Raw genomic sequence first — 24,626 nt, 5'->3', positions numbered from 1 at the left:
TGTCTCACTGCCCTAGGCTGATCTTACGGTACTGGTTTGGGTACTAGGCCACCTCTCAGTAGGATCATTATGCCATAAATCGATCTTGCCCTCTAATTCCTGGGATTGTTGACACTGCCCAGGATCAACTTCCTGGAGAATCAAGCACAAGGCAGAGATAGCTGGCCTCAGGACTGTTCTGTGATAAGATAGTGCCAGTTCCTGTGGTGAAGAGTCAGCTTGGGATAGGAAAAGAGGTAAATGGACTCTTAGGCTGCTGGAAATTTTCAGTTGTGGCTCCCAGGTACCAAACAAACCTCTTCCCTTTCATGCAAATTTCCATTCTTGGTGAGGGTGGACAAGTGGAGAAATATTTGTTCGTAAAGGTCGTCCCCAAGCATCATCCTTCTCAATCATTTTTCAGACTTCCTTCTCTAAGAATGTTGACCAATGAATGGGAGATGGCCTGGAATTCTGCACCCAGCCACTGCATGTGGATTTCTCAGGCTGGCCTGGAGGTGGCGCTGTTTCATATGGTCAGTTTGAGCTAATAAGGTTATCAAGGAGGTATGGAGCCCTGGTGGTGCAATGGTTAAGCGCTTGGCTCCTAACTGAAAAAGTCAGCAGTTCCAACCCACCAGCTGCCCTGCGGGAAAAAGGTGTGCCAGTGTGCTTCAGTAAAGATGTACAGTCTTGGAAACCCTCTGGGGCAGTTCTACTCTGTCCCATAGAGTCAGTATAAGTCAGAATCCACTCGACGGTAACGGATGGATTAGTTACCAAAGGTGTAGCTCTTGGGCAACAGAATTAAAATCCTGAACTTCACCCAACTTTTGCATTGGGATTAATTAGTGAAAAATAGGTGAATTTCAAATAATATTTGGAGTGGTAAAGAGACTTTTCTAAGAATGACACAAAACTCAGAAGCCATAAAAAGACAAGACTAACAAATTAGACTACATAAAAAATTTATGTATAAAAAAATAAACAACAGCAAAAAAGCAAATTGAGGAAAATAATAGCAACCCATGTGACAAAGGGATGATTTTTTTTTAATAAACAGATTTCAAAAATAAATCCAAAACGAAAATGGGAAAAAGATATGCACAATCAGTTGATAGAAAATGAGATTGAAGTCACCGATGATACATGAAAAATTTCTCAAATAGTCATAAAGAAATGAAAATTAAAACAACAAATGTAGTGAGTTGACTCGATATGCCTCCAGCAAATATACTGTATAAGCATACACATTTATTCTATCACAGATCTTTAAGGGTATCTTTTTCTCCATTCTTAGATTTCCCACTCGGGTTTCCAGGTAGTTTCTCACCTGTTTTCATGCAGTGTTGGGGCAGCCCTTTCTTCAGCAGTGCAAACCATGGGATCGCCAAGATAGTGTCTGCCCGTCACTGCCTCCACTGAGCTGAGCAACACCGTGGTAAGTACTAAAATGGAGACGTCGAACAGGTGTGCTTGGGGCAGTGCCTCTGCCTAGGGAGGAGAAGTTAGGGCTGGAGAAGATAGAAGAAAGGGTGGGAGTTCCGTGGCAGAAGAGGCGGGAGAGGGCTTTCCTCCAGAAGCCGAATACCACTTGCGGAAACAAAGGGATGTGCGAAGACCGGGTGCCAGTGTTTATCTGCAAACTGAGGGGAGGAGACGCCGGGCTCGGGCGATGAGGGACTTTTCTTGCAGATTCCTTCCCTGCCCAGGGACTGTTTTCGGCCACTGAGGAGTCTAACTATTATTGCCACGACAGACAAGTTCACAGCTGAAAAACACCTTCCAGTCCGTCAATCAAACTTTCCCTTTTTTATAGAAAAATATACAGAGGCCTTAGAGAAGTGAAATGACTGTGTCAGGCCACAGCTTTGGACTGGGGCCCTGACGGCTGGCCCACGGATTTTCCTGCCTTGGACCCACCGGTACAGCACAGGCTGTCAACCCACACGTCGGCTCCCTGAACCGAGGTCCGGTTCGTCTACGTGTGGACTACACTTCCCACAATGCCTTCGGCCCAGCTTCCCTCCCGCCGTCTGGAGGAGCGCTGTACCCGCCAATAGAAAAGCAGGATTTCCAAGGGCCGTTCTCCGTGACCAATGAGCTCGGCGGTGGGTGGATCCCTCCCGTCCATTGTTCTCGGTGCCCCGCCGGCTGGAGCAGTGGTGAATCCCGAGGGGCCGGGTCGTGCCTAGGGGCGCTTTTGGTGTCAGAGCAGCCGCCGGAGCAGAATCTGGTCTTCGGAGAGGTGAGCCGGGAGAAACAGGCCTGGAGCCGCGCGGACCCAGGGGAGCAGCCCGAGGCAAGGGAATAACGGGCCTGGAGCCAGGTGCGGGCAGCCCTGCTGGGGGAGGGGCGTCGGGGGCGCCGTCCGTGTCCCACCGGCCGGAGTCGCCGCAATGTACCTGCCTGGCTCGGCTCAGCGACCCTATTTGGACTCCGCCCTGCAGAGAGCTCCTTGCAAATGCAACGGGGAGGCACAAGGTTGGAGTTGGAAGGGACGTTCGACGACATCCCGCGCAGCCTTCTCATTTTACACATAGGGAAACTGAGGTTCAGAGGGCGTGTGACTTGCCTCAGGTCAGATAGAATTAGTAGCTGACTGTGAACAGTTTTCCCGAGCTCCCGAATAAGAGTTCTGTTATACCTGTGTTTCTTGTAGTCATTTGGGGGAAATATACGTTGAGAACTTCGGTTTTCCCTCTAATTCTTTTTTTCTCGTTTTCCTTTTTTTCTTCCTTTCCTCCCCACCCCCTTCCTTTTTTTTTTTCTTGGTGATTGTTGTTTATGATGTAGTGATGGATTTTAAAATAATTTCTCATTGTCATTATAATGTTTATTTTAAATCATTTTTAATTCCACCACTTTTAACATTTTATAAAGCCCAGATTTTTTTCGTTGTGTGTGTGTTCATTTTTAAAAAGGATTGGGTCATACCGTGTCTGTGGTTCTTCTGATTTGCTGTTTTTGTATTTCTGTTATCTTCCTATTATGAGGATTATCTTAAGTCATTAGTGACTTACAATCTTTTTCAGTATAATTTTTTAAAGATTTTTAAATACATATAGTAGGGTATATAAACTTTAAAATTCGTATATATGCTCCTGTGCAACCATTGCCAAATCAAGATATAAAATATTCCCAGCACCTCAGAAGGTTCCTTCGATTCCCCTCCCAGCCAATACCCCTGCAAAGGTACTCATTATTATGTCAGCATAGTCTTTAAATACATTCTACCCTATGGATGTGGTATAATCTCTTAACTATTCCCTTTCAATCAGAAATGGTGCTATTGTCCTTGCAAATAAATTTTTGTTTGCAAAGGTGGTTATTTTTTAAGATAAATTCCTGAGGGGCCACGTCTGTATTGAAGAGTATGAACATTCTTAAAACTTCATACTTTAACATATGGTAATAATGCAGTTGAGATAAAGCCTTCCTTCCAGTGAGGCTCAAAGTGCCTTGATATCTGACCCATTGCTAATCCTTAAGATGTCCCTGTAAGATAACAAGGATGGGTATTATTATCTCAATTTAGTAGGTGGTCACTGAAGTTGAGTTTAAGTTGTCTGTCAGGTCAAGGTGACTCACTCTGCAGCAAATCTGAACTGAGTTAGGACAGGATAACAGTCCTGTGTTCCTGAGAGGGCTTTGGATTTCTGATACTCATTCTTTGATCTTTTGGAAAGGAGAATCCTGTACTTTTGTGTTTGTGGTGCTTCTTCTCTTGCCATAGAGAGAGCTGTTTTCAGGAATAAGCCATTCTGCCTTTCAGAGGGACGGGAAACTTCTGGTGGTTTGCCAGTGTAAGAATCACAGTGGCCTGAACTGGGCTGCTGTGAGTTAGATCTGTTTTAGGACAGCCTACTCACTGATTCTAGTTCTCTTTCTTGGTTCTCAGCAGGACTGCTTGTTGAAATTTGAGAAAGGAGGTTTCATCTTAGGGAGTGGCTGGAGAAGACTGAGGTTCAAGGGTTGAAGCCCAAGTGATTGCCCCAAGAACATCGATGATGGCTGCGGAGATACCTAGAGTGACCACTCCCCTGAGCCCTTTGGTCCAGGTACCGCAAGGGGAAGACGAACAGGAGGAGGAAGTCACCACCATGATCCTGGAGGAAGACTCCTGGGTGCAGGAAGCTGTACTGCAGGAGGATGGTCCTGAGTCTGAGCCCTTTTCCCAGAGTGCCAGCAAAGGCAGCCCCCAGGACGAGTTGGCCGGGGGGCCGCAGGGTGCACTCGGCCGCCTTCGAGAACTCTGTCGACGCTGGCTGAGGCCGGAGGTGCACACCAAGGAGCAGATGCTGACTATGCTGCCAAGGGAAATTCAGGCCTGGCTGCGAGAGCATCGGCCGGAAAGCAGTGAGGAGGCAGTGGCTCTGGTGAAAGACTTGACCCAGACCCTTCGAAACAGTGGTGAGATGCAAAACCTCATAGGGAGAGGGTGGGAGCACCCCTCTAGGATGGAGTGTTTGCAGAGGAGAAGGTGGTACTCAGGACAGAGTGGGGACAGTCCTGTCCCTGTCTCCTTGCTGTTAGCCTGGTGGGATAGCAGGTCTACTGTGGAGCGCGTCTGTAGGCAGTCAGCACATTTGTCGCCCTCTTAATACCTACTGTGTGCAGAGACAGCTCCAGAATTCCCATACAGGTGGGGCTTTGTGGAAGGGGGCTTAGAGGACTAGCCTTGGAGCTCCACTTGCATAGTAAACACAGTTTGTACGTATCTTATATGTTTATTTGGGGTGGCTTAGGAAGCTGATGGAAATTATAGGGGGATGGGGATGAAGCCCCTATAAACCATCCCTTGGCACATTCACTTGGCTGTGCAATAAACATCCAAATATTAGAAGTTCCAGCAATTAGAAAAGCCAAATCGTTTGATATTTTCAAAGTGATTATTTTTATGAAACCAAGATAAATGACAGGTAAACCAGCTAATAACTGGGGACTTTCTCTAACAAAGTTATCCTGGGCTCTTAAAAGAGTAATTTCAAACTTGAGCTCTTGACAACAGTTAATAGATTTGTCTGCTATGTTACTAATTAGTTCTGGGATCCTAGCATGCCACTTAACTACTCTGTTTCTACCTTGTGGTCTTCAGTTGTCAGCTGAAGTCACTTGATTACCAAATATTGATTTCAGATCTACCTGTGCTCCAGCGTCATTTCAGGACCCATGGGGAGTGACTGCCTTTGTGCCGATGAGGACTGCAGGCATTCAGAGAAAGGAGCACGTAGAGGGGAGACAGCAGCCAGAGGAGGCTTCATGGGGACAGAAAGTTAGAGAGGGAGGTTGCAGGAGGGAGTGGACTTTGGAAAGATGCAGGGAGGAGGGTATGGCAGCCAAGAGGAGCTGTGCTAAGCAAAGGCTTGGAAGGCGGGAACTAGCATAGCTTCTTTCTCCAGGTGACAGTGAGGAGGGCTGTCTGATTGGAACGGAAAGTGTGTTTTTAGAAAGTGGTAGGAAGGGAGCTTGGAGGAAGGGTGGAGGGAGGCTTGGACAAAATGTCATCGGCCTCAGCAGGCTCTTGAATTAAGGCCCGAGGGGCATGGGAGGAAGCTGAGTTTGGTAACAGGACGTAGGTTTGATTAGAGTAGGGAGAGGCTAGAGGCAGGAGAGCAGCCAGGAAGCCACCCAGTCATCCGGTGATGAAGTCGGGCCGAGATGGGGGATAACAGGGGAAGAGGAGGAGAATGAACATGTCTGTGAAAGGACTTATAGTAACAATAGCTAGCACTTCGCATGCTCTTTCTGTAGGCCAAGCAGTGTGCTGAGCATCTAATACGCAAAACTCAGTAAACTTCACCACCTTGGGAGGCAGGCGGGATTATCATCACCAGAGAAGTTAAGTAACTGTCTTAAAATCATGCAGCTAGTGTGAGGCAGAACAGAACCAGAGTTGAACTCCTGTGTCTGAGGACACGGCCCATGTTCTTAAGCATTTCATCACATGTATGATGCTAAGTGATAGTTACTAGAGGGGTGTTGGAAAGAGGGGATGCAGATGAGGATTAAGACAAAGGTGAATGAGAAGCATCTAAGCTGGAAGATTGGGAAGTCTGGGAAGAGAAGGGAACAGAAGGAAAAAAAGATGGCTTGAAGGGCAGAGGCTGTGATGATCCTCAGGGACTGGGAGATATGAGGAAAGCTGTGCTCTGGAGAAGGGACTGACAATGAGGGCCTCTTGCGAGCCCAACCCTGTGCTGGGCATCTTACATGCCCATCTCACTAACAATCCTGGGAGGCAGGTGTGGTTGTCATTTTGCAGATTAGGAGATGAAGTTCAGGAAGGTTGAGCCCTTACCCAAGGTCACACAGCTGGTAAGTGGTGGAGCCAGAATTCAGACTCAGGTCTCTTTGCCTCCACACATGTTTGGTAGATCCAAGGTATCATTTGAAGCAAAGTACCTGATTGTCTTTGAACTCTTTATTTTTCCTATTAAACAACAACAAAAAAGTTCTCATCCTAATTCAAAACTTTGTTTTCTTGCCTCTTGGTGGATATGACAAGTTTGTAATGGACTCTAGGAGCTGTAGTCAGATACTAGAGAGAGGCCTGAGGGGTGGAGGGCTGAGAGAAGGCCTGTGGAGTTGTCATTTAGTCGTAGAAGTCACCAAATTGGAGGGTCCGGTCTTAGCAGGTGTCTCTAAGGTAATGTCAGGCACCCACTGCAGCAGCCCTCCTCAGCTGGGCTGCTGCAGAGGCTTTGTGGCTTTCATTTTTTTTTTAAATAATTTATTTTTGTTGTTGTCATTGAAAATGTCCACAGCAAAATATACACCAATTCGAAAATTTCTACATGTAGAATTCAGTGACATTAATTACATTCTTCAAGTTGTACAACCATTCTCACCCACCTTTACCAAATTATTCCTCCACCATTAAAAGAACTTACTACCCTCTGAGTTTCTCCCCTAACCATTTGAGTTGCTGTCGTCAGTTTGATCCCAGATAGATAGTTCTTTTAAAAAGCACAGTTCTCAAGGTAGACTTTCTTTATTAATTAAGCTAAACTGTTGTTTGGTTTAAAGAAGACTGCAGGGGATATATTTGGTTTAAAGTTTAAGGATTATCTCAGGGCAATAGTTTCAGGAGTTCATCTAGCCCCAATGGCTCCATAAAGTCTGAATTCCGTGACAGTTTGAAATTTCTGTTCAAAATTTTTCCCCTGTTTTCATCAGGATTCTTCTATTAGAGTCTTTGATCAAAACATTCAGTAATGTAGTTGTGGTTTTCATCTCTCACTGGAAGTCCGAGATGGGGAGTTTGTCAGTCCTCTGACTTCTGCCTTTGGATTGTCTGTCTTTATGTTTGTTTAACAAATGCCACTAAACTTTTCTCCTGATGCTCACAGGAACCTCTGCAATTATTTTTGTCCCCTTTCCAACATTTCTCAACAAGAGACCCCTTGACCTCTATTCTGTTTGTCCAACTTGGGACTTTTGGACACATTAACCCATCATAGGTCTTTTCAGGGACTGGTTAGACTGTTGTTGTTTAATGTTTGACTAACAGGGACCTCTAGGCATTTAAAGTATTATTCCCTTTAATTAGCTGTGTGAAAACTAACTATTGGCTCCACTTCCCATAACTCAGCCCGTTGGCCTCCTGACTGAACACTTACCTGAAACTTATTAGATCCTTAATAAACATTTGTGGGATGAATATTTGGTGAATTAAATTTTTTACTGTAGGGTTTTTTGAAAAAGTGTTTCATTTCTTTTTTTTTTTTGGCCAAAAAAAAAAAAAAAAAAAAGAATTATGAACTGTTATTCCAATTAGGATCAGACGTATAGTAACAATTCAAGTGGTAAAGCTCATTTCTATTTGTGAATGTTTCCCAAGGACATTTTAATCCCCATAATGCCAAATCCATCACTGTCCACTCAATTCTGACTCATAGTGACCCTATATATAGGACAGAGTAGAACTGCCCCATAGAGTTTCCAAGGAGTGGCTGGTGGATTTGAACTGCCAACCTTTTGGTTAGCAGCCAAGTTCTTAACCACTGTGGCACCAGGGCTCCTTAATCCCCATACCCAGCCCTAATTCAGACTTTTCTCACCTGAACTCTTGCAGCACCCTCTCCTTCAGCCTCTTCCTCCTCCATTGCAGCTCCTGCAATCCTACCAGAGTGATTGGGACGCTCCTGCTTAAAAATCTTCATGAGTTCCCTGGTGTCTCCCAACTCAAGCATGACCTCCGTCCTCTGCTTAGAGTCCCTGGCCCCATATGATTTGGCCCAGACTTTCCCTGTAGCCTGGCCCCTCTCCTGGCCTCCTGTCCCCTGGCCTCCTGGCTGCTGTCCCTGCTCTGGTTAGGCTAGATGGTGCTGTTTCTTAAACATAGTCTGTGCCTTCCAGCACTCACCTTTTGCTTCTGAATATTTGGCTTGAAACGGCCTTGTCCCATCTCTGTGTGATAAAACCTTAGTCATCCTTTGTGATGCACACCCTTGGAGACCCAGTCATAAAACCATAGCCATCCTTAAATCCAGTCCCTCTTCCTTGTCCCCAACTCCATCCACCTGGCAGCATCTCCTCACCTCTGCTAGAAGTCATCTCCCCTGGAACATTTGGACTCTTCCTTCTCATATGGCTTTTTGTCATGTTCCATCTTGTTTTCTAATTATATGGATACTCGTCTTATTTTTTCTAGGAAACCATAAAGTCCCAGAAGGCAAGGAAGCTGTCTTTTTTCTTTTTCCTTAACTCTAATAGTACCCAGGACAATGACCTATACATATATGCATTCCTGTGTACATATGTAAGCACACATATATTTTGGTTGTTGTTGCAAAATTATAAATTTTCTAGCACTTACTAAAAATGTCCTTTTTCTGGTGTGTTTGTGTACTCTTTAGTAACATCATTTACCTTGGTCAAGCTGTGTACACTTCACCCACATTCACTTTCCCATCACCAAAAATAACAAGTGTCTACTATCTAAAGAGTGATTCTCCCTCGCCCTACCCACTCGTCCCTGGTAACCACCAATGAATATCGGTTTTTGTATGTATACATATATTTTGTCTTTTTATAAAAGTGAGATCATATAATATTTGGCCTTTTGTGATTGACTTCTTTCACTCAGCATAAAGCCTTCCAGATTCATCCACGTTAAAAGGTATTTCAAGGACTCATTATTCTTTACGGTTGCATATTTCTGTTTCAACAAGATTGACCCACATAGTTTATGTCTGGCAGCAGGGTTTTCACTCCTGCACAGGCCCATTGAAAGACCATTTATAAAAAGCATCAGTGATCTCTATCACTGCTTATAAGTTACCAACTTAAAAACCAGAAAACTTCAGTGTTTTCCTGGGTGATTTGGGGAATGACAACCGAGATTTTCCAGGACCACTCTGAATTTAAAATATTTGTCCTTGTAAATAAATCATCAAAATGTCTCAAATTCCAGTTGTTGGCAGCCAAGCCATACCTTGCAGACAGTCTCATACCTGTAAGCATCCTGGGCTCTGGGGCCAGAAATCATTTATCAAATTTTATGGCCCAATTTTTGGTTCAGGAAATAAAGTCACTATAGAATCGGGACAGTTTGTCCTGAAGTGCTCTCTGAGTGCTGAACCCAGGTTCATCCAACTTTCTGTGTGAGATAAGCAGAAAAATGCATTTAGAGGCCTGGGGGCCGATGTACTCATGCAACAGTGGCCTCCCTCAAATAACTACAGACCAGAGTGGTTGCAACATCAGGATGGGAGGGAAAACACTCCTCTCCTAACAGATGCATTTTATCTCATGGAAACCCCATCACCCAAAAAGAAACTGCTGACATCAGAGGGAGCAAAGGGGAAATTATCGGGCTTAAAATGGATAAATTCCTGACATACAAATTCTCTACCATTAGAACAGAAGTTCTCAAGGTGTGGAGTCCCTGGGTGGTACAAACGGTTAACATGCCCAGCTGCTAACCAAAAGGTTAGAGGTTTGAGTCTACCTAGAGGCACCTTGAAAGAACGGTTTGGTGATCCACTTCCAAAAAATCAGCCTTCAAGAACCCTGTGGAGCACCATTCTGCTCTGAGACGCGCGGGGTTGACATGAGTCGGAGTCAAACGGACAGCAGCTGCTGGTTCTCAAAGTTTAGTCCCCAGAATATCTGCATCCGCACCATCTGAGAAATGTTGAAAATACAGATTCTTGGGCCCCACCCCATACCTACTGAATCAGCAACTTTAGGGGTAGGACCCAGCAATCTGAGTTTCAGTAGGCCCTCTGGGTGATCCCGAGCCCTGCTACAGTTTGAGAACCTCTGCACTAGAGCTCTGGTTCTCAAACTTGGTTGCACATTGGAACCACCTGGAGACTTAAGTCCCACACCTAGAGATTCTGATTTTCTGACTTAATTGGTGTGGAATGTAACCTGAGCAAGGGAGTTCTGAAAGCTCTCCAGGTGATTCCAATATGTGCAAAGTTTTAAAAACACTGCCATAAGCGAGAACCCAACCCGCTGCCCTCGAATTGATTCTGACTCATAGTGACCACTGCTATAGAGCCTTGCTATTCAAAGCTTGGTCCGTGGACCAGCATCAGCATCACCTTGTTAGAAATGTAGACTCTGTGTCTACCCCGGCCCCAGTGACGAAGAATCTGCATTTTCACAAGATCTCCAGGTGACTCATGTGCATTGTGAAGTTTTAGGAGCACGGCTGTACACTAGAGAGGAAAGAAGGTTGTTGATGTCAGCCTACTTTTGACCAGCATTTGAGCTGAAGAGTCACAGCTGACCTCTCCAGCCATCCTCAGCATCACTTGGCTTTCAGTGGTCAGAGGCAACAGGCCCCCGCAAAATGCTCCCTTAGTGACGACAAAAACAAAAAACCCAAACCCGTTGCCGTCGAGTCGATTTCAACTCATAGTTGACCCTGTAGGACAGAGTAGAACTGCCCCATAGAGTTTCCAAGGAGCACCTGGTGGATTTGAACTGCTGACCTCTTGGTTAGCAGCTATAGTTCTTACCCACTACGCCACCAGGGTTTCCAAAGGATTGTGTTAAATTTATTTTTCTCAGCGAGAAGGGGTGTGGGGAGGGCTGTAAAGGTGTGTCTTTGTAAAGCTACAGGTCTCAGTTTCAAAATGAAATTACTTTTAATTCAGTGTTCGAAATGTATACCATATGGTGCTCTTAGGAAGATGTAAGTATTCTGAAATCAAGCAGTCACAGATACTACTTTAAAATGTTTAGCAGTCATTCATTTAAACTGATAAGTCTTCATTACTGTTTTTTTTTTTTTTAACCAGGGGTTAGTCTTTCAAGCAGCCAGATTTTGAGTCGAACAATGCTGCATTTACTTAGGCACTCGCAGGTTGCCTCCAGGCTGGGGGGCAGCGCTCTAAACGGGAGAGCTCAGTTTGAGCATAATTTGTATTGGATCACTTCTGTATTTTAAACCAGTAGCTCTGACCATGGTGTTGAGACACAGTGGTATGTCACAATCATGCGGGAGGGGCTTTACAAGAATTTTGAGTCTGATAAACACTAAAGAGTCAAAGTTTGTGACCAATTTATTTCATCGTTATAAATAAATGACAGCAAATTCAAGTTCATCCCCATATTGACGTCAGTTGCCTTCATACTCATTCTGATATACCTCCGGGTATGAGACAGAAAGAGGAGCCCTGTGGCCAGGCAGGGGGATACACACAGGCCCGTGACCAGCCATGGGAATATGCTGGGCACATGAGTCCAGAGCATGTGTCAAGGATGCGGAAATACAAGAATCCTTGGCTATGATGGCAGCTTTTGTCTACTAATGGATAAGGAAAGAGTCCCATGGCAATTCAAGGGCTGTTTGATTAATGGTTTTTGGACAGTGGCCTAACCATTTTGAAAAAAAATTGGATTTCTACTTTACAACTTACACAGAAATAAATCCCTGCTTTTCAGCTTATAAAAAATAAATTTCAGGTGGATTATAGATGTGTACTGTAAAAGCTCTGGAATGACACGTACACTATTTTTACAATTTTGAGATGGGGACCGTCTTCTTAATCATGTCAGAAAACTTCAATGCTAAATTGGACTCATGAAAATAGAAAAAATTCTTTATATAAAAAGATACCACAAAGTTAAAAGAATATACAGACTGGGAGGAAATATTTGCAACAAAGTCTACAACGTAGCAGATAAGAGTAAAAATCCTTAATCTACAAGAGTTTCTACAACTTCATAAGAAAAGTCAACCCAGTAGAATAAAAGGTATAAGAATAGGCAATTAAGAAATGAAGAAATACAAATTATAACTGTAGGAGAAGATGTTCAGCCTTGCAAACAATCAGGGAAATACCCATTAAAGCAAGATACTATTTTTTTTGACTATTAGCCTGGCAGAACCTTAGTAGAATATGTTTAAGAATTCTCTGTCTTTCTGAGAAATTTATTCACTTAATCTTTTATAATCCATTTCTGAATTCTTCTGAAAATAAGTAATGTATTAGTTATTTTAAACTTGATAAAGTACATAAAATTGTACATAAGAACTACATACATATTCTTCTGAGCCTGTCTCAGGGACAGTCTTTTAACAATCTGCTCATACCTTCCAAAACCAGAATTTAGTCACAGACAAGTAAGTATAGGTGAGTCTTCCTGATAACAAGTGGGTAATTAATTGTTGTATCCAAGAAGAGTCTTGTTGATTGAATTTACCATGAAGCATATGAATAAATAAAATTGATTTTGTATAGATAGCTGTTAGGGTCTGTTAGAACAGCATTCCCATCTGGTCCTCTTTGTCCCCAGAGTCTGAAGGCACCCTCCAGTCATTTGTTTGCACATGGCCCTGTGATTGCACTTCGCCCTGTCATTTACTTAACTATCTTTTGTCACTTGCCCCCATTAGAATGTCAGCGCCTCAAGGGCAGGGACTCTGTCCTGACTGCTGGATCCCCAGTGTCTGTCAATGTGCCTGCCCTCCTATGTGTGCTTAATGACATATTTGTTGAACGAATGAATATAGAGTGTATATTACTGAGGTTCATCAACTTTCAGGCAGCATAATCCAGAGCCCTTATTTTGAAGTCTCTGCATAAATAAAGGGGCTTTCCCCCCACTTCAGTAGTTCTGGAGAAGATCAATAATAGTTAGAGAATTTGACTCTTTTTTTCTTACTTTCTTAATGCTGAACTCATCTCTGAGTTTTCTCCATTGGAGATCCAGGCCTTCCAACCGTTTGGTCACAAGCCTGCACCCTCAGAAGCCCCACCTCCCTATATCCACTCACATTTACAGTATATGCTCATCCTGACATTTGGAATAGCAAACACTATTTTTATCAATATTTTAACACTATTTTTATATAAACTTCCTTTTTTAAAAAAATTCCTAACTCCTACCATCTCATCCCATGTCCACTCATACATGTTGGTGACAGTATTCCCCTTGTATTTGACCAAAACTGTTTCTGAGTTTGCATTTTGTTACTTGGGCACCAATAACTAAAGCAGAAATTCATCTGGACTCAAATGTATTCTACTTCATACTCTTTTGAGAATCTTGGAAAGGGCCAGGGATCCCCCTGTCTTTCCCAGCTCATCAAGTTTTTCTCATTTGGAGGACTTTGTTCAGGCAGTTCACCTGAAGGGCTACTCTTTCCTATCCATTAGAATGGCTCCTGTACTCTCTGTTGTCTGAGGTTAACTTCTAAAGAATGCCCAACCTTCCTTGATCTTCCCTGGAATATAACAGTTTTGTATAATTGTCTATGTAAAGAAGGCTAGGGGTGATCCTTAAGTAGCAGACAGTGAGGGCTGTTGGGTCTGGATTCTGCTGAGACGGGCCTCTGTAATGAGGTGATAGAAGATAATCACAACAATTAAGTATCACAATTAAAGGCTCTCAAGTTATAAAGGAATTCTCTTATTTTCATCTACTAGTTCAATACCATTATTTATTTTTTACATTTAAATCTCTGATTGTTGGGATTTGTCCTAATATGGATCCAACTTGACTTTTTTCATTTGGCATAACTAGTTTTAGCATCATTTATTGGATGTTATGTCTTTTCCTCATGGATTTGAGAGGCTACCCTTTATGATATGCTAAACCCATTATATGGATTCTCTTTCCTGCTCACTGGTCCATCTATCCATGTGCCACCTGTGTTAAATTCTGAATTCATATGTCTGTTGAGTCCATTTTTGGAGTTTTCTGTTTCATTGGTCTGATTATTAATGTTTTCATTATTGAGGTTTTATATTTTAATATCTGGCAGAGAGTCTCTTTCCTCCTTATCCCCCTGATTTTAGTCAGTAATCTTTCTTAGTATTTACTTTTGTGCTATCAAAGGTGCTTATAATTCATTTAAGGAGCCCTGGTTGTGGAGTGATTAAGCACTCTGCTGCTAACCAAAAGATCGGTGGTTCAAACCCACCAGACCAGACATTCTGCTCCTGTAAAAGATTACAGCCTTGGAAACCCCATGGGGCAGCTCTGTTCTGTTCAATAGGGTGTCTGTGAGTCAGATAGCAACTGATTATACTTGATTTACATGATTTGCCAATTTTAGATGATATTCTTTGACTCTCAGGTGTTACGGATGAGGTAATCAACAAATATGTCCCATACTCCACCTTCTTCCCTTCACGTACCCCAATTTTTGTTAGTATGTCATTTCTACATTGCTGTGTAACATATGCATTCTCTTTTATTAGCCTAATTTCCACAGCAGTTTTAGTTTTTATTCTAAAGTTACATAATTAGATATTCATCCCTAATCCTTTTGCTCTTGTGTCCCCTTTATCTCTTGGTTAACTGTGTCCATCTCCTAGTCGTTTCCTCAGGGAGGGCTCATAGACTGAGGTCACAATACAGGGTCCTGAACAGAGCGTGAGAAAAATGTAGAACAAAATTCAAATTCACAACAAAGATCAGACTTACTGGTCTGACAGAGACTGGAGGAACCTCCAAGACTAGGACCCCCCCAGACACCCTTCTGACTCAGAACTGAAGCCACTCCTGAAGTTTACCTTTCAGCCAAATGTCAGACAGGTGTATTAAAATAAACAGTAACACCCATGAGGAATGTGCTCCTTAGATCAATCAAGTATATGAGACCAAATGGGCAATGCCAGCTCAAAAGCAAAGACGAGAAGGCAGGAAAACTGGATGAATGGAAACAGGGAATCCAGGGTGGAAAGGGGGACTGTGCTGACACATTTTGGGGATTGCAACCAATCTCACGAAACAATTTGTATATAAATTTTTGATTGAGAAACGAATTTGCTCTGTAAACTTTCACCTAAAGCACAATAAAACATTAAAAAGCAGAAGGGCTTGTAGGAACAGTATTTCATGAATTTGTGTATGTTCAAAGCTGTTTGCTTATAGACATCTATCCTGGAAGGACAGTTTTGTTGAACATAAAATCCTTGGCACACATTTTTTTTCTTGGTTATCTTGTAGATATCGCTCCACTGTCTGTAGACATTGAATGTTACTGTAGAGAAATCTCAGGCCAGCCATCTTTCTTCCCTCTTAGAAGTGATGTGATCTTTTTGCCTTGTTCTCTTTGTTCCTTACTGTGCTTTCCAAGGTGTCTATTTTCCTTTGTGCTTCTTTTCATTTTATCTTCATGTCTCTGGATTTTTCCTCCCTTCTTTCCCGATTTCTGCCAGCTTTCATTCCATCTCTTCCAGTTGTCTCACTATTACCTTCCTCAGCTTCCACTTCATGGTCTTTCTTCATAGAGGTGATTGTTTCATTTAACTTTTTTTTTTTTAATGTGTGAAAAGTGGTCGCTTTTTGTAATAATAATAATTCTCATGATTAATGTGTGGGAATGAAAGGCTCTCTCCTTCTCTGCTTTACAGAAAGACAGCTTTCAGTGTATATGGCTCATCTGTGTGGTTGTGGGGGTAGCTTCTCAATGCCAGCCTGGGTTACCCCACTTCCCAGACAGACTGCTGCACTTGAGGGTGAGTCCCTTGCCTTCAGGAAGTGATTTTCTGCCGGAGCTGTCTGAGATCTACCACTGTTGGCCTCCTCACCCTTACTTTCCAGGCTTTTCTCTCCACTTCCTCCCTCACAGCTTCTGCCCAGTCTCTGCTGTTTTTGGAAGCCCCTTTCCTCCTAATTTCACAGAAAATGAAGTTTGGGGTTCTGTTTGTTTGCTTCCCTGTAGCTTCTGCACTCATATCAGAACAGACCAGCTCTTCTGATGGTAAAGCAGTGAAAAACCTTCTCAGCTAAAAATAAATGAGAAGTAGTTAAAATAAGAAAAGCTCTGAATGGATGTATGCACCATTAGTGGCTAACCCTAACTAATGTCCCTATTCAGAAGAGAACAATTACTGAAGTCATCAAATTACTTTGGCTCATGTTAGCTTCCTGAAAATAAATCAGGGCATTGGCCAGGAGGTCCTTATCAAAGAGATATGGTAGCAGAGCTCTGTGCTGGAAACTTGGAGAAAACTGTCTTGCAGGAAGTTGAGGAAGGCACGGAATTCCTGGCCCTGGCCAAGTGGGAACATGCATTGTCCCCTCATGTCTACATCCAGCCCCTGGAGATCTGGGGAGTGGGGCCAGAAGACAATGACCTGAGCCCAAAATTACCCACCAGCAACGATATATGTCAGTGTGAGCACTCAGTGTAAGCATATGTCTGCTTGCAAGTTTATATAAGATCTTATATTGACAAAAGCACAAGTGGTCCTGCCTGATAGGAGGCATGTGAAATTTTGTCATGCCCATATCTGGAAATTGACGTTAACTTACGGAAACTAGTTATCACCAGATCAAACATCTAACCTTAAATAAACAATTTATTAGCTTTAATAATAGAAATGTCATTAGGATTCTGTACAGTTATCTCACTAAACATCTTCCCTGCTGCTTTCTCAGCAAGTCTGGTGTAAGGTCTTAGGGATAATGAGGCTATCATCTTCATCAATAAAAGCATCAATTTTTGTACACTCTATGGTATTCAAATTCCAAAGAATTTGAGACACAGAAATAAAGTACAAGTAAATTATAGCCAAAAGTCAAATAATGGGAGGAAAAAATTAAATGAAAATACACAAAATGCATGCTATAAAAAATACACAGTATACTTGCTCTGAGCTTTTGGCTCTGAGCTTCCAAGCAGGCAAGACAAAGAGGGAACCACAACAAGCGGCACAAGTCAAACAAATCAGTCACTTAGAAGAACAGCTCTTCTTGGTATTGAGGTTAGAGGGGTATTTCCTCATTGGGCTTATAAAGAGGACATTGTGTTGTATGAACAGTGTCATCAACAACTTCCTGGCAGCACTGATATTCCTGACAGCCATTTATTTCTAATGACACTTACTTCTTACAGTTACTTCACTGCCAGCCAAGGCCAGTAAACCAACACACAGTTCAGTAAACACAGCTCTGCCAAGGGTCATAACAGTGTAATCCAGGTGCACAGCTCTCTGCTGTTCTGACTTAATCTTGGAACAGATTTTAGAATCACTAGTATGAGGAGCCCTGGTGGTACAGTGGTTAAGCACTTGGCTGCTAACTGAAAGGTTGGTGGTTTGAACCCACCAGTTAGTCCATGGAAAAAAGATGTGGCAATCTTTGTCTGTAAAGATTACAGCCTTGGATTGAATGTGGGTTGGCCCACAGTAAGTTTAGCTTAATAAATGGTGGCTACATTACTACTACAACAATAATTACTGATGGGCAGAGAGAAACTTGAACAGCCAAGAGCCTGAAGTAACTATGAGTCCAAATATCCCAGGAAGTGGGAGTGATGACACAAGGGAGCAGGAGGTTAGGATCAACAAGTGGGATTTGATAGTTTAAGGACTTTTTGGAGGATGGAAGCAGTTATAGGTTATATAAGAGTCCTTAATGGTGGCTATATGAGTAGTAAACACAGAGAAGTGGGCATAAAACTTATTGAAACATAAAAGGTAACTAAGAAGGTCAAGAGGCCGTGAGGCCATGTCTTTGATTGGGAAATCCACATGAACATTGTGGGGTGAAGAATTACTTTGCCCAGAGAATTCGGTCTTTGTCCCAGGTTCCTGAAATGCAACCTCTAAAGCCCTGGAATTTCCTGTGTGGTTGGAGTGTCTTTGTTATTCATGATGAACTCAAGTTCCCCTCCAGGGACTGATTACCCAATAAACAAGGTAACGCAAGGGCTTACTTGTGCATACTTGCTAATCTGTGGTGTATAGGGTGTATAGTTTCACATGGTTTCACCACATCAAAGATGAAATTGTGTACCACAGATCGGTAAATTAGCACAAGTAAGCCTATGTGTACCTTGCTTGCATGTAACATGCATGCCTTACTTACTGGTTAATCTGCCCCTGTTCACCTCGTAGTTTGTGCTAACAAGGTGACTCAGGGTGTGAGATTCAAGAGACCTACCATGTGATATCATGGTAGGGAAGGGAAGGGAACTGAAGATTTAGTTTGATCATACCTGTATAATGAAACCCTGATAAAAACTCTGGACACTGAAGCTCAGGTGAGCTTCCTGATTGGTGATAGACTTCAATGCACAGGAGAGTAACATGTTTTGGGGAACATGGAGGCTCTGCATTGGAGTCCTTCCTAGACTTTACCCTATGCATGTCTTCTTTTGTATTCTTTATAATAAAACTGTAAGTATTAAAAAAAAAAAAAAAAAGATTACCCAAAAACCCAAACCAAGTGCCGTTGATTCCGACTCATAGCAACCCTATCGGACAGAGTAGAACTGCCCCATGGAGTTTCCATGGAGCACCTGGCAGATTCGAACTGCTGACCCTTTAGTTAGCAGCTGTAGCACTTAACCACTATGCCACAAGGGTTTCCAAAAAAAAAGATTATAGCCTTTGAAACCATATGAGGCAGTTCAGTTCTACTCTGCCTGTAGGGTCGCTATGAGTCGGAATCAACTTGATGGCAATGGATTTGATTTTTTTGGTTTTAGTCTAAGGAAGGAGCCCTGTTGTGCAATGGTTAAGTACTCGACTGCTAACCAAAAGATCAGCAGTTCGAACTCATCAGCCGCTCCTCAGGAGAAAAGACCTGGCGATCTGTTCCTGTAAAGATTATAGCCTAGGAAACCCTATGGACCAGTCCTACCCTGTCATATAGGGTCACTATGAGTCAGAATCAACTCAGTGGCACCCAACAGTGGTCTAAGGAAAGAGCTGCATATCCTTCCAGCAATCCTCTCTAATGCTATCTTTCACCCAAGTGTTTGATAAGTACTGAGGAGCAGAGAATTTGACAAGCTCAAACTTGTATTTTGTATTACCAGTCAAGGATCTCTCTGTAAGCTTCCACTGCAGACAAATCAGAGGACTTTGAACTGCCTGCCTAATTGTTTCCTGTCCTCTGCTTACACACCTACAGTCCTTGATACAAGCCCTGACACCTTGTCTCTGTCTCACTTAAATGGCAAATAATGAGATTACAAACACCAGACAGATTTTAATGCAAAAGATTATTATTGCTCTTTTTGTAAGGAGACTGAGCTTTTAGGGAGATTTCTGTCATACCAATGAAAATCTCCTTCATTCCTTCATCCAGTTTAATTGAGCACCTACTATGCACCAGGCAGGGGTCCCTGGATGATGCAAATGGTTAATGCACTTGGCTGCTAACCACAAGGTTAGAGGTTCAAGTCCACCCAGAGGCACCTCAGAAGAAATGCCTGGCCATCTACTTCTGAAAAATCAGCCACTGAAAACCCTATGGAGCACAGTTCTACCCTGACATACTTGGGGTTGCTATGAGGTTTCAACTGGTTTCAGTTGGTTATGCACCAGGCGCCATGCTGAGTGTTGGGGATCATTGTATAGCCTGTTGCTTTCCTTTGATTAGCAGTTTCAAATTCCTACCTGTCTTAGTTATCTAGTGCTGCTACAACAGAGATACTGCATATGGATGGCTGTAACAAATAGAAATTAATTTTCTCCTAGTTTAGGAGGCAAGAAGTCTGAATTCAGAATGCCAGCTTTAGGGGAAGACCTTTTTTCTCTGTCCGCTTTGGAGGAAGGTCCTTGTCTCTTCAGCTTCTGCCTCCTGGTTCCTTGGCAATCGCCATGTGTTTTGGCATCTGTCTTTCCCCATCTCTGCTCCTAGCTTGCTTGTTTAATCTATATCTCAAAAGAGATTGACTCAAGATACACCCTGCACTAATCCTGCCTTATTAACATAACAAAACAACCCATTCCCAAATGGGATTATAACCACAGACATAGAGGTTAGGATTTACAACACGTATTTCTAGGGGACACAATTCAATCTACAACGCCACCTGACCTTATTGCCCAGTGGAGAAACATGTAGAGGGATAACCCAAATCTTCACTTAGAAATTCTGGGTGATTACTACAAATGTTATAAGGCCTGACAGCTAGATAACCAAATAGAAGGAAATAAACCTGGTTTTAAAAAGTTTTGAGGATTTCCTAGCCTCTCTATTTTCACTATAAGCCCTGATGGTGCAGTGGTTAAAACCGCTGTGCTGCTAACTGAAAGGTCGGTGGTTTGAGCTCACCAGCCACTCAGCAGAAGAAAGATGTGGCAGTGTTCTATAAAGATTTATAGGATTTGGAAGTCCTATGGGGCAGCTGTACTCTGTCCTGTAGGGTCGCTATGAGTCAGAATCAACTCAGTGGCAATGGATTTGGTTATTTTCACTAACCAAACCCACTGCTGTCGAGTCGATGCTGACTCATAGCAACCCTATAGGACAGAGTAGAACTGCCCAATAGTTTCCAAGGAGTGCCTGGCGGATTTGAGCTGCCGACCTCTGGGTTAGCAGCCGTAGCACTTAACCACTACGCCACCAGGGTTTCCTTTTTCATTAACAGTTTAGTTAAAAATTTCCTTTTGGTTTCCTTTTCTTATCATGGAGTCCTGCAGGCACAATGGTTAAGTGCTTAGCTGCTAACCAAAAAGGTCAGCAGTTTGAATCTACCAGCCACTCCTTGGAAACCCTATGGGGCAGTTCTACTCCATCCTGTAGGGTAGCTATGAGTCAGAACTGACTTGATATGGTTTTCCCATCATATACAGGAAATTGAGTATAAATGGTATGTTTTTCTTCATTATTTCAGATTTTGAGATCCAGAGTGAAAATGGGGAGAACTCTCATCAAGACGTGTTTGAGGAAGTTGAATCACATGAGATGTTCTCGGAAACGCCTGAAGGGGAAGGCATTCAGCAATGCGATTGGGAAAGTGACTTTGAGAGAGACTGTGGCTCCAGGAGGCCCCAGGGAAACACTCCAGATGAGGACTATGTAAAGGTGCCATCCCAGGGCAGGGAAGCTGGACAGCTCATAGGCCTTCAGGGTACCTACCTGGGTGAGAAGCCCTATGAATGTCCCCAGTGTGGGAAAACCTTCAGCCGGAAATCCCATCTAATTACGCATGAGCGGACCCACACAGGAGAAAAATACTACAAATGTGATGAATGTGGAAAGAGCTTTAGTGATGGTTCAAACTTTAGTAGACACCAAACTACCCATACTGGAGAGAAACCTTATAAATGCAGAGACTGTGGGAAAAGCTTTAGCCGGAGTGCAAACCTTATAACCCACCAGAGGATCCACACAGGAGAGAAACCCTTTCAGTGTGCTGAGTGTGGCAAGAGTTTCAGCAGGAGTCCCAACCTCATTGCTCATCAGCGAACCCACACAGGAGAGAAGCCATACTCATGCCCCAAGTGTGGAAAGAGCTTTGGCAACCGGTCCAGCCTTAATACACATCAGGGAATCCATACTGGAGAAAAGCCCTACGAATGTAAAGAGTGTGGCGAAAGCTTTAGTTACAACTCCAACCTAATTAGACATCAGAGAATTCACACGGGAGAGAAGCCGTACAAATGCACGGACTGTGGGCAGAGGTTCAGTCAGAGCTCAGCTCTTATCACTCACCGGAGAACTCACACAGGAGAAAAGCCCTATCAGTGCAGCGAATGTGGGAAAAGCTTTAGCCGCAGCTCCAATCTGGCCACACACCGGCGAACCCACATGGTGGAGAAGCCCTACAAGTGTGGGGAGTGCGGCAAGACCTTCAGCCAGAGCTCCAGTCTGATCGCACACCAGGGGATGCACACAGGAGAGAAGCCCTACGAGTGCCTGACGTGTGGGGAGAGTTTTAGCTGGAGCTCCAACCTCATCAAGCACCAGAGGATCCACACGGGAGAGAAACCCTACAAGTGTGGCGACTGTGGGAAGTGCTTCAGCCAGCGCTCCCAGCTGGTGGTACACCAGCGGACCCACACGGGTGAGAAGCCCTACAAATGCCTCATGTGCGGCAAAAGCTTCAGCCGGGGCTCCATTCTGGTCATGCACCAGCGAGCTCACCTGGGAGACAAGCCATACAGGTGTCCTGAGTGTGGGAAAGGCTTTAGCTGGAATTCAGTTCTCATTATACACCAGCGAATACACACAGGGGAGAAGCCCTACAAGTGCCCTGAGTGTGGCAAAGGCTTCAGCAATAGTTCCAATTTTATTACACATCAGAGGACTCACATGAAAGAGAAACTTTATTGAAGTGGCAAAGAGAGAAACTTTGGGGCTGGGGAACTGGCCCAGGAGAGGGAATTGGTCCTAACACATAATATATCTGGTGTCTCGTTTAAAAAGAGCCCTTCTTCCTAAATGCTCTTTGGGATTTTTGCCACAATCTTATCCCTGCTTGTCCTCATTTCTAGAATGCTGTCATCTTAGTGGTCAAAGTAAAACCCACATACAGATTAAAGAACAGAGCATAGGGATTGAAAGTTGGAAAAGTTGGGTCTTTTTCTGTTAAATTTCACTACTTGATTGGCTCCCTCTTTCCTGATTCCTCTGTGCCTCAGTATCCCCTTTGGTGAAATGGGGAAATGTTTCTCCATGTATAGTGGAAGATGGCATGGCCCACAACATGGGCTGAATCCTCAGAGAAATACCAGAAATCTATTCATGTGGTTCTAGCTATTTTGCCACCACTGTGTTTGGCAAAGGTACCTTCACCCCAAGCTGCTAGCATTCCAGGGCCCCCTGCCTAAGTCAGAACCAGCCTTCCTGGATTTAGCGTCCTGGGACTTGATATCAGGTCAGAGAGGAGGGGCTTCTCAAATCCTGCATCATCCACATGAAGGTAAAGCCCTTTTCTATTTCCAGAAAGTGTCAGGAGCACAGAAACATGAGGGACTGGAACTGGTGTCCTTTCCTTTGATAAGAGTTGGACAGGGCCTCCCAAGAAAGGTATGAACGGAGAAGACGTATGCGTTTGCTTTTGCCTCTGCTTACCATCCTGTGGTAAGTCCTGCACTTTGCAGGGTGGGCTTGTGTCCCTACTTTCACAGATACGTGGCCCCGTAGTCATTTTTAAATTGGCCAATGCAATTGCTATTTCCTGTTCTTATATATTTTTTATTTTACGTACGCAGATCTAGAGTTCTGTCCGGTAGCTTACTGTATATGAAGAACATTATTTTTAAGGAAGTACTGATTTTGAGGACACATCTTCTGTCCCATGGAGAGATTCGGGCTTGAATCAGGAGTTTGTCTTACAAATGTCACCCTTGTTTTTTGGCGTGCCACCAGGGCTTTGTGATTGGGATCCTTGAGCCTCAAACAGTGAAGACAGTGATATGATAGCAGGTGAACGGGTTTATTACGAGGGAAGAGGAGAGTAGTTAGTGTTTCTGGGAAATGTAAAACCACCTCCTTCTACATATGGGGCCTGTGTTCAGAATGGGCCTTAGTTTCTAAGGGATGGATGTTCAACATTGCCCAATAAAATGGATTCCCATCCTTGAATCTGGCTTTGAACATGTGTTAAAGAACCTGAACTTGACTGTTAGCAAACCTACACCTCACCTGCCCATTCCACCCCACCCATCTCCTGCCCCAGGCTAAAAGTGGTCCAAGACCATCAGGGAGTGAAAAGCAATTGCTTCAACCTCAGGCTGGCCCTAGGGTCCACCTCGGCAAGGCTTTTACTCTGTAACTTTTGTCACTTCCCTCTCACAGTCCCCACAATGGCCCTGAACCCTTTGGCCATCCTCACACCCCGGGTTAGCGTGCTTCGGCTGAGAACCTTGAATCTATCAGGTATAGACTCCCGCAGCTTCCTGCTCCCAGGCCAACAATACGTCTCTATCACCACCCCCTCACTTCCTGTCCTCCAGGCCCAGCCTAGGGATGTGCTTTCAGTTTAATAGCGATCTCTTCACCTATAACTTAACTCCCACTTCTCCAGATCAGGGCCTTGCTCCATTCACTCTTTACAGTTTTCATTTCCAGTCTCTCTCTCTCACAGCTTCCTCCCGCAGCCCAGACACCTACTGAAGTTGCTCCTAGAGCCTCAAACTGCGCATGTCCCAAACTCAACTCTCTGCCTGCCTCCCCTTGTATTTCCTGTCTTTGTGAGTACCACTGCCTTCTACCCAGCTCCACCCAACCCAGAAACCTAGGAGTCACCCCGACTTCTTACTCCATTGCATCCCTTAGAGCTACTTGGGAACCAAGTCCTGCAAATTTTGCCTCCCAACCACTTAATTTATCTAACAGCTCCCAGCCCCAAAGCCCCAGCATAGTGCAGACCCTTGCCTGACAAGTGGAGTAGCCCCTTTACTGGTTGCCCAGCTCCCTCCAGCTCTGCCCCTCTGCTCCACCCTCCTGCTACAGTCAGAGTGAGTGTTTGTCCACACAGAACTGAG

At 43.8% G+C, this 24,626-nt stretch overlaps 1 protein-coding gene across 2 annotated transcripts; it reads left to right on the top strand.

Moving 5' to 3' along the window:
* The first annotated feature begins 2,108 nt into the window (after nt 1-2,108).
* On the top strand, nt 2,109-23,724 carry ZSCAN2 (zinc finger and SCAN domain containing 2). Of its 2 annotated transcripts, none has more exons than XM_049905622.1 (3): nt 2,109-2,227; nt 3,884-4,392; nt 21,029-23,724. In XM_049905622.1, the coding sequence occupies exons 2-3, from the start codon at nt 3,987-3,989 to the stop codon at nt 22,468-22,470; spliced, it is 1,848 nt and encodes a 615-aa protein (XP_049761579.1). In that variant the 5' UTR covers nt 2,109-2,227; nt 3,884-3,986; the 3' UTR covers nt 22,471-23,724. The 2 variants fall into 2 exon arrangements, with proteins under 2 accessions (XP_049761579.1, XP_049761580.1); XM_049905623.1 differs by having other exon boundaries at nt 3,881-4,392.
* Nucleotides 23,725-24,626: the final 902 nt, after the last annotated feature.

The sequence above is a fragment of the Elephas maximus genome, chromosome 13 (genome assembly GCF_024166365.1).
Source record: "Elephas maximus indicus isolate mEleMax1 chromosome 13, mEleMax1 primary haplotype, whole genome shotgun sequence".
In the NCBI taxonomy this organism is placed as follows: domain Eukaryota; kingdom Metazoa; phylum Chordata; class Mammalia; order Proboscidea; family Elephantidae; genus Elephas; species Elephas maximus.
This window is presented reverse-complemented; position numbering and strand designations above follow the sequence as displayed.

Bases quoted from the DNA above. Each gene is read 5' to 3' on its own strand.
- ZSCAN2 (XM_049905622.1), top strand. From the start codon at position 3,987: ATGATGGCTGCGGAGATACCTAGAGTGACCACTCCCCTGAGCCCTTTG. The intron at 4,393-21,028 runs GTGAGATGCAAA...TCATTATTTCAG, and splicing joins CCAGACCCTTCGAAACAGTG to ATTTTGAGATCCAGAGTGAA.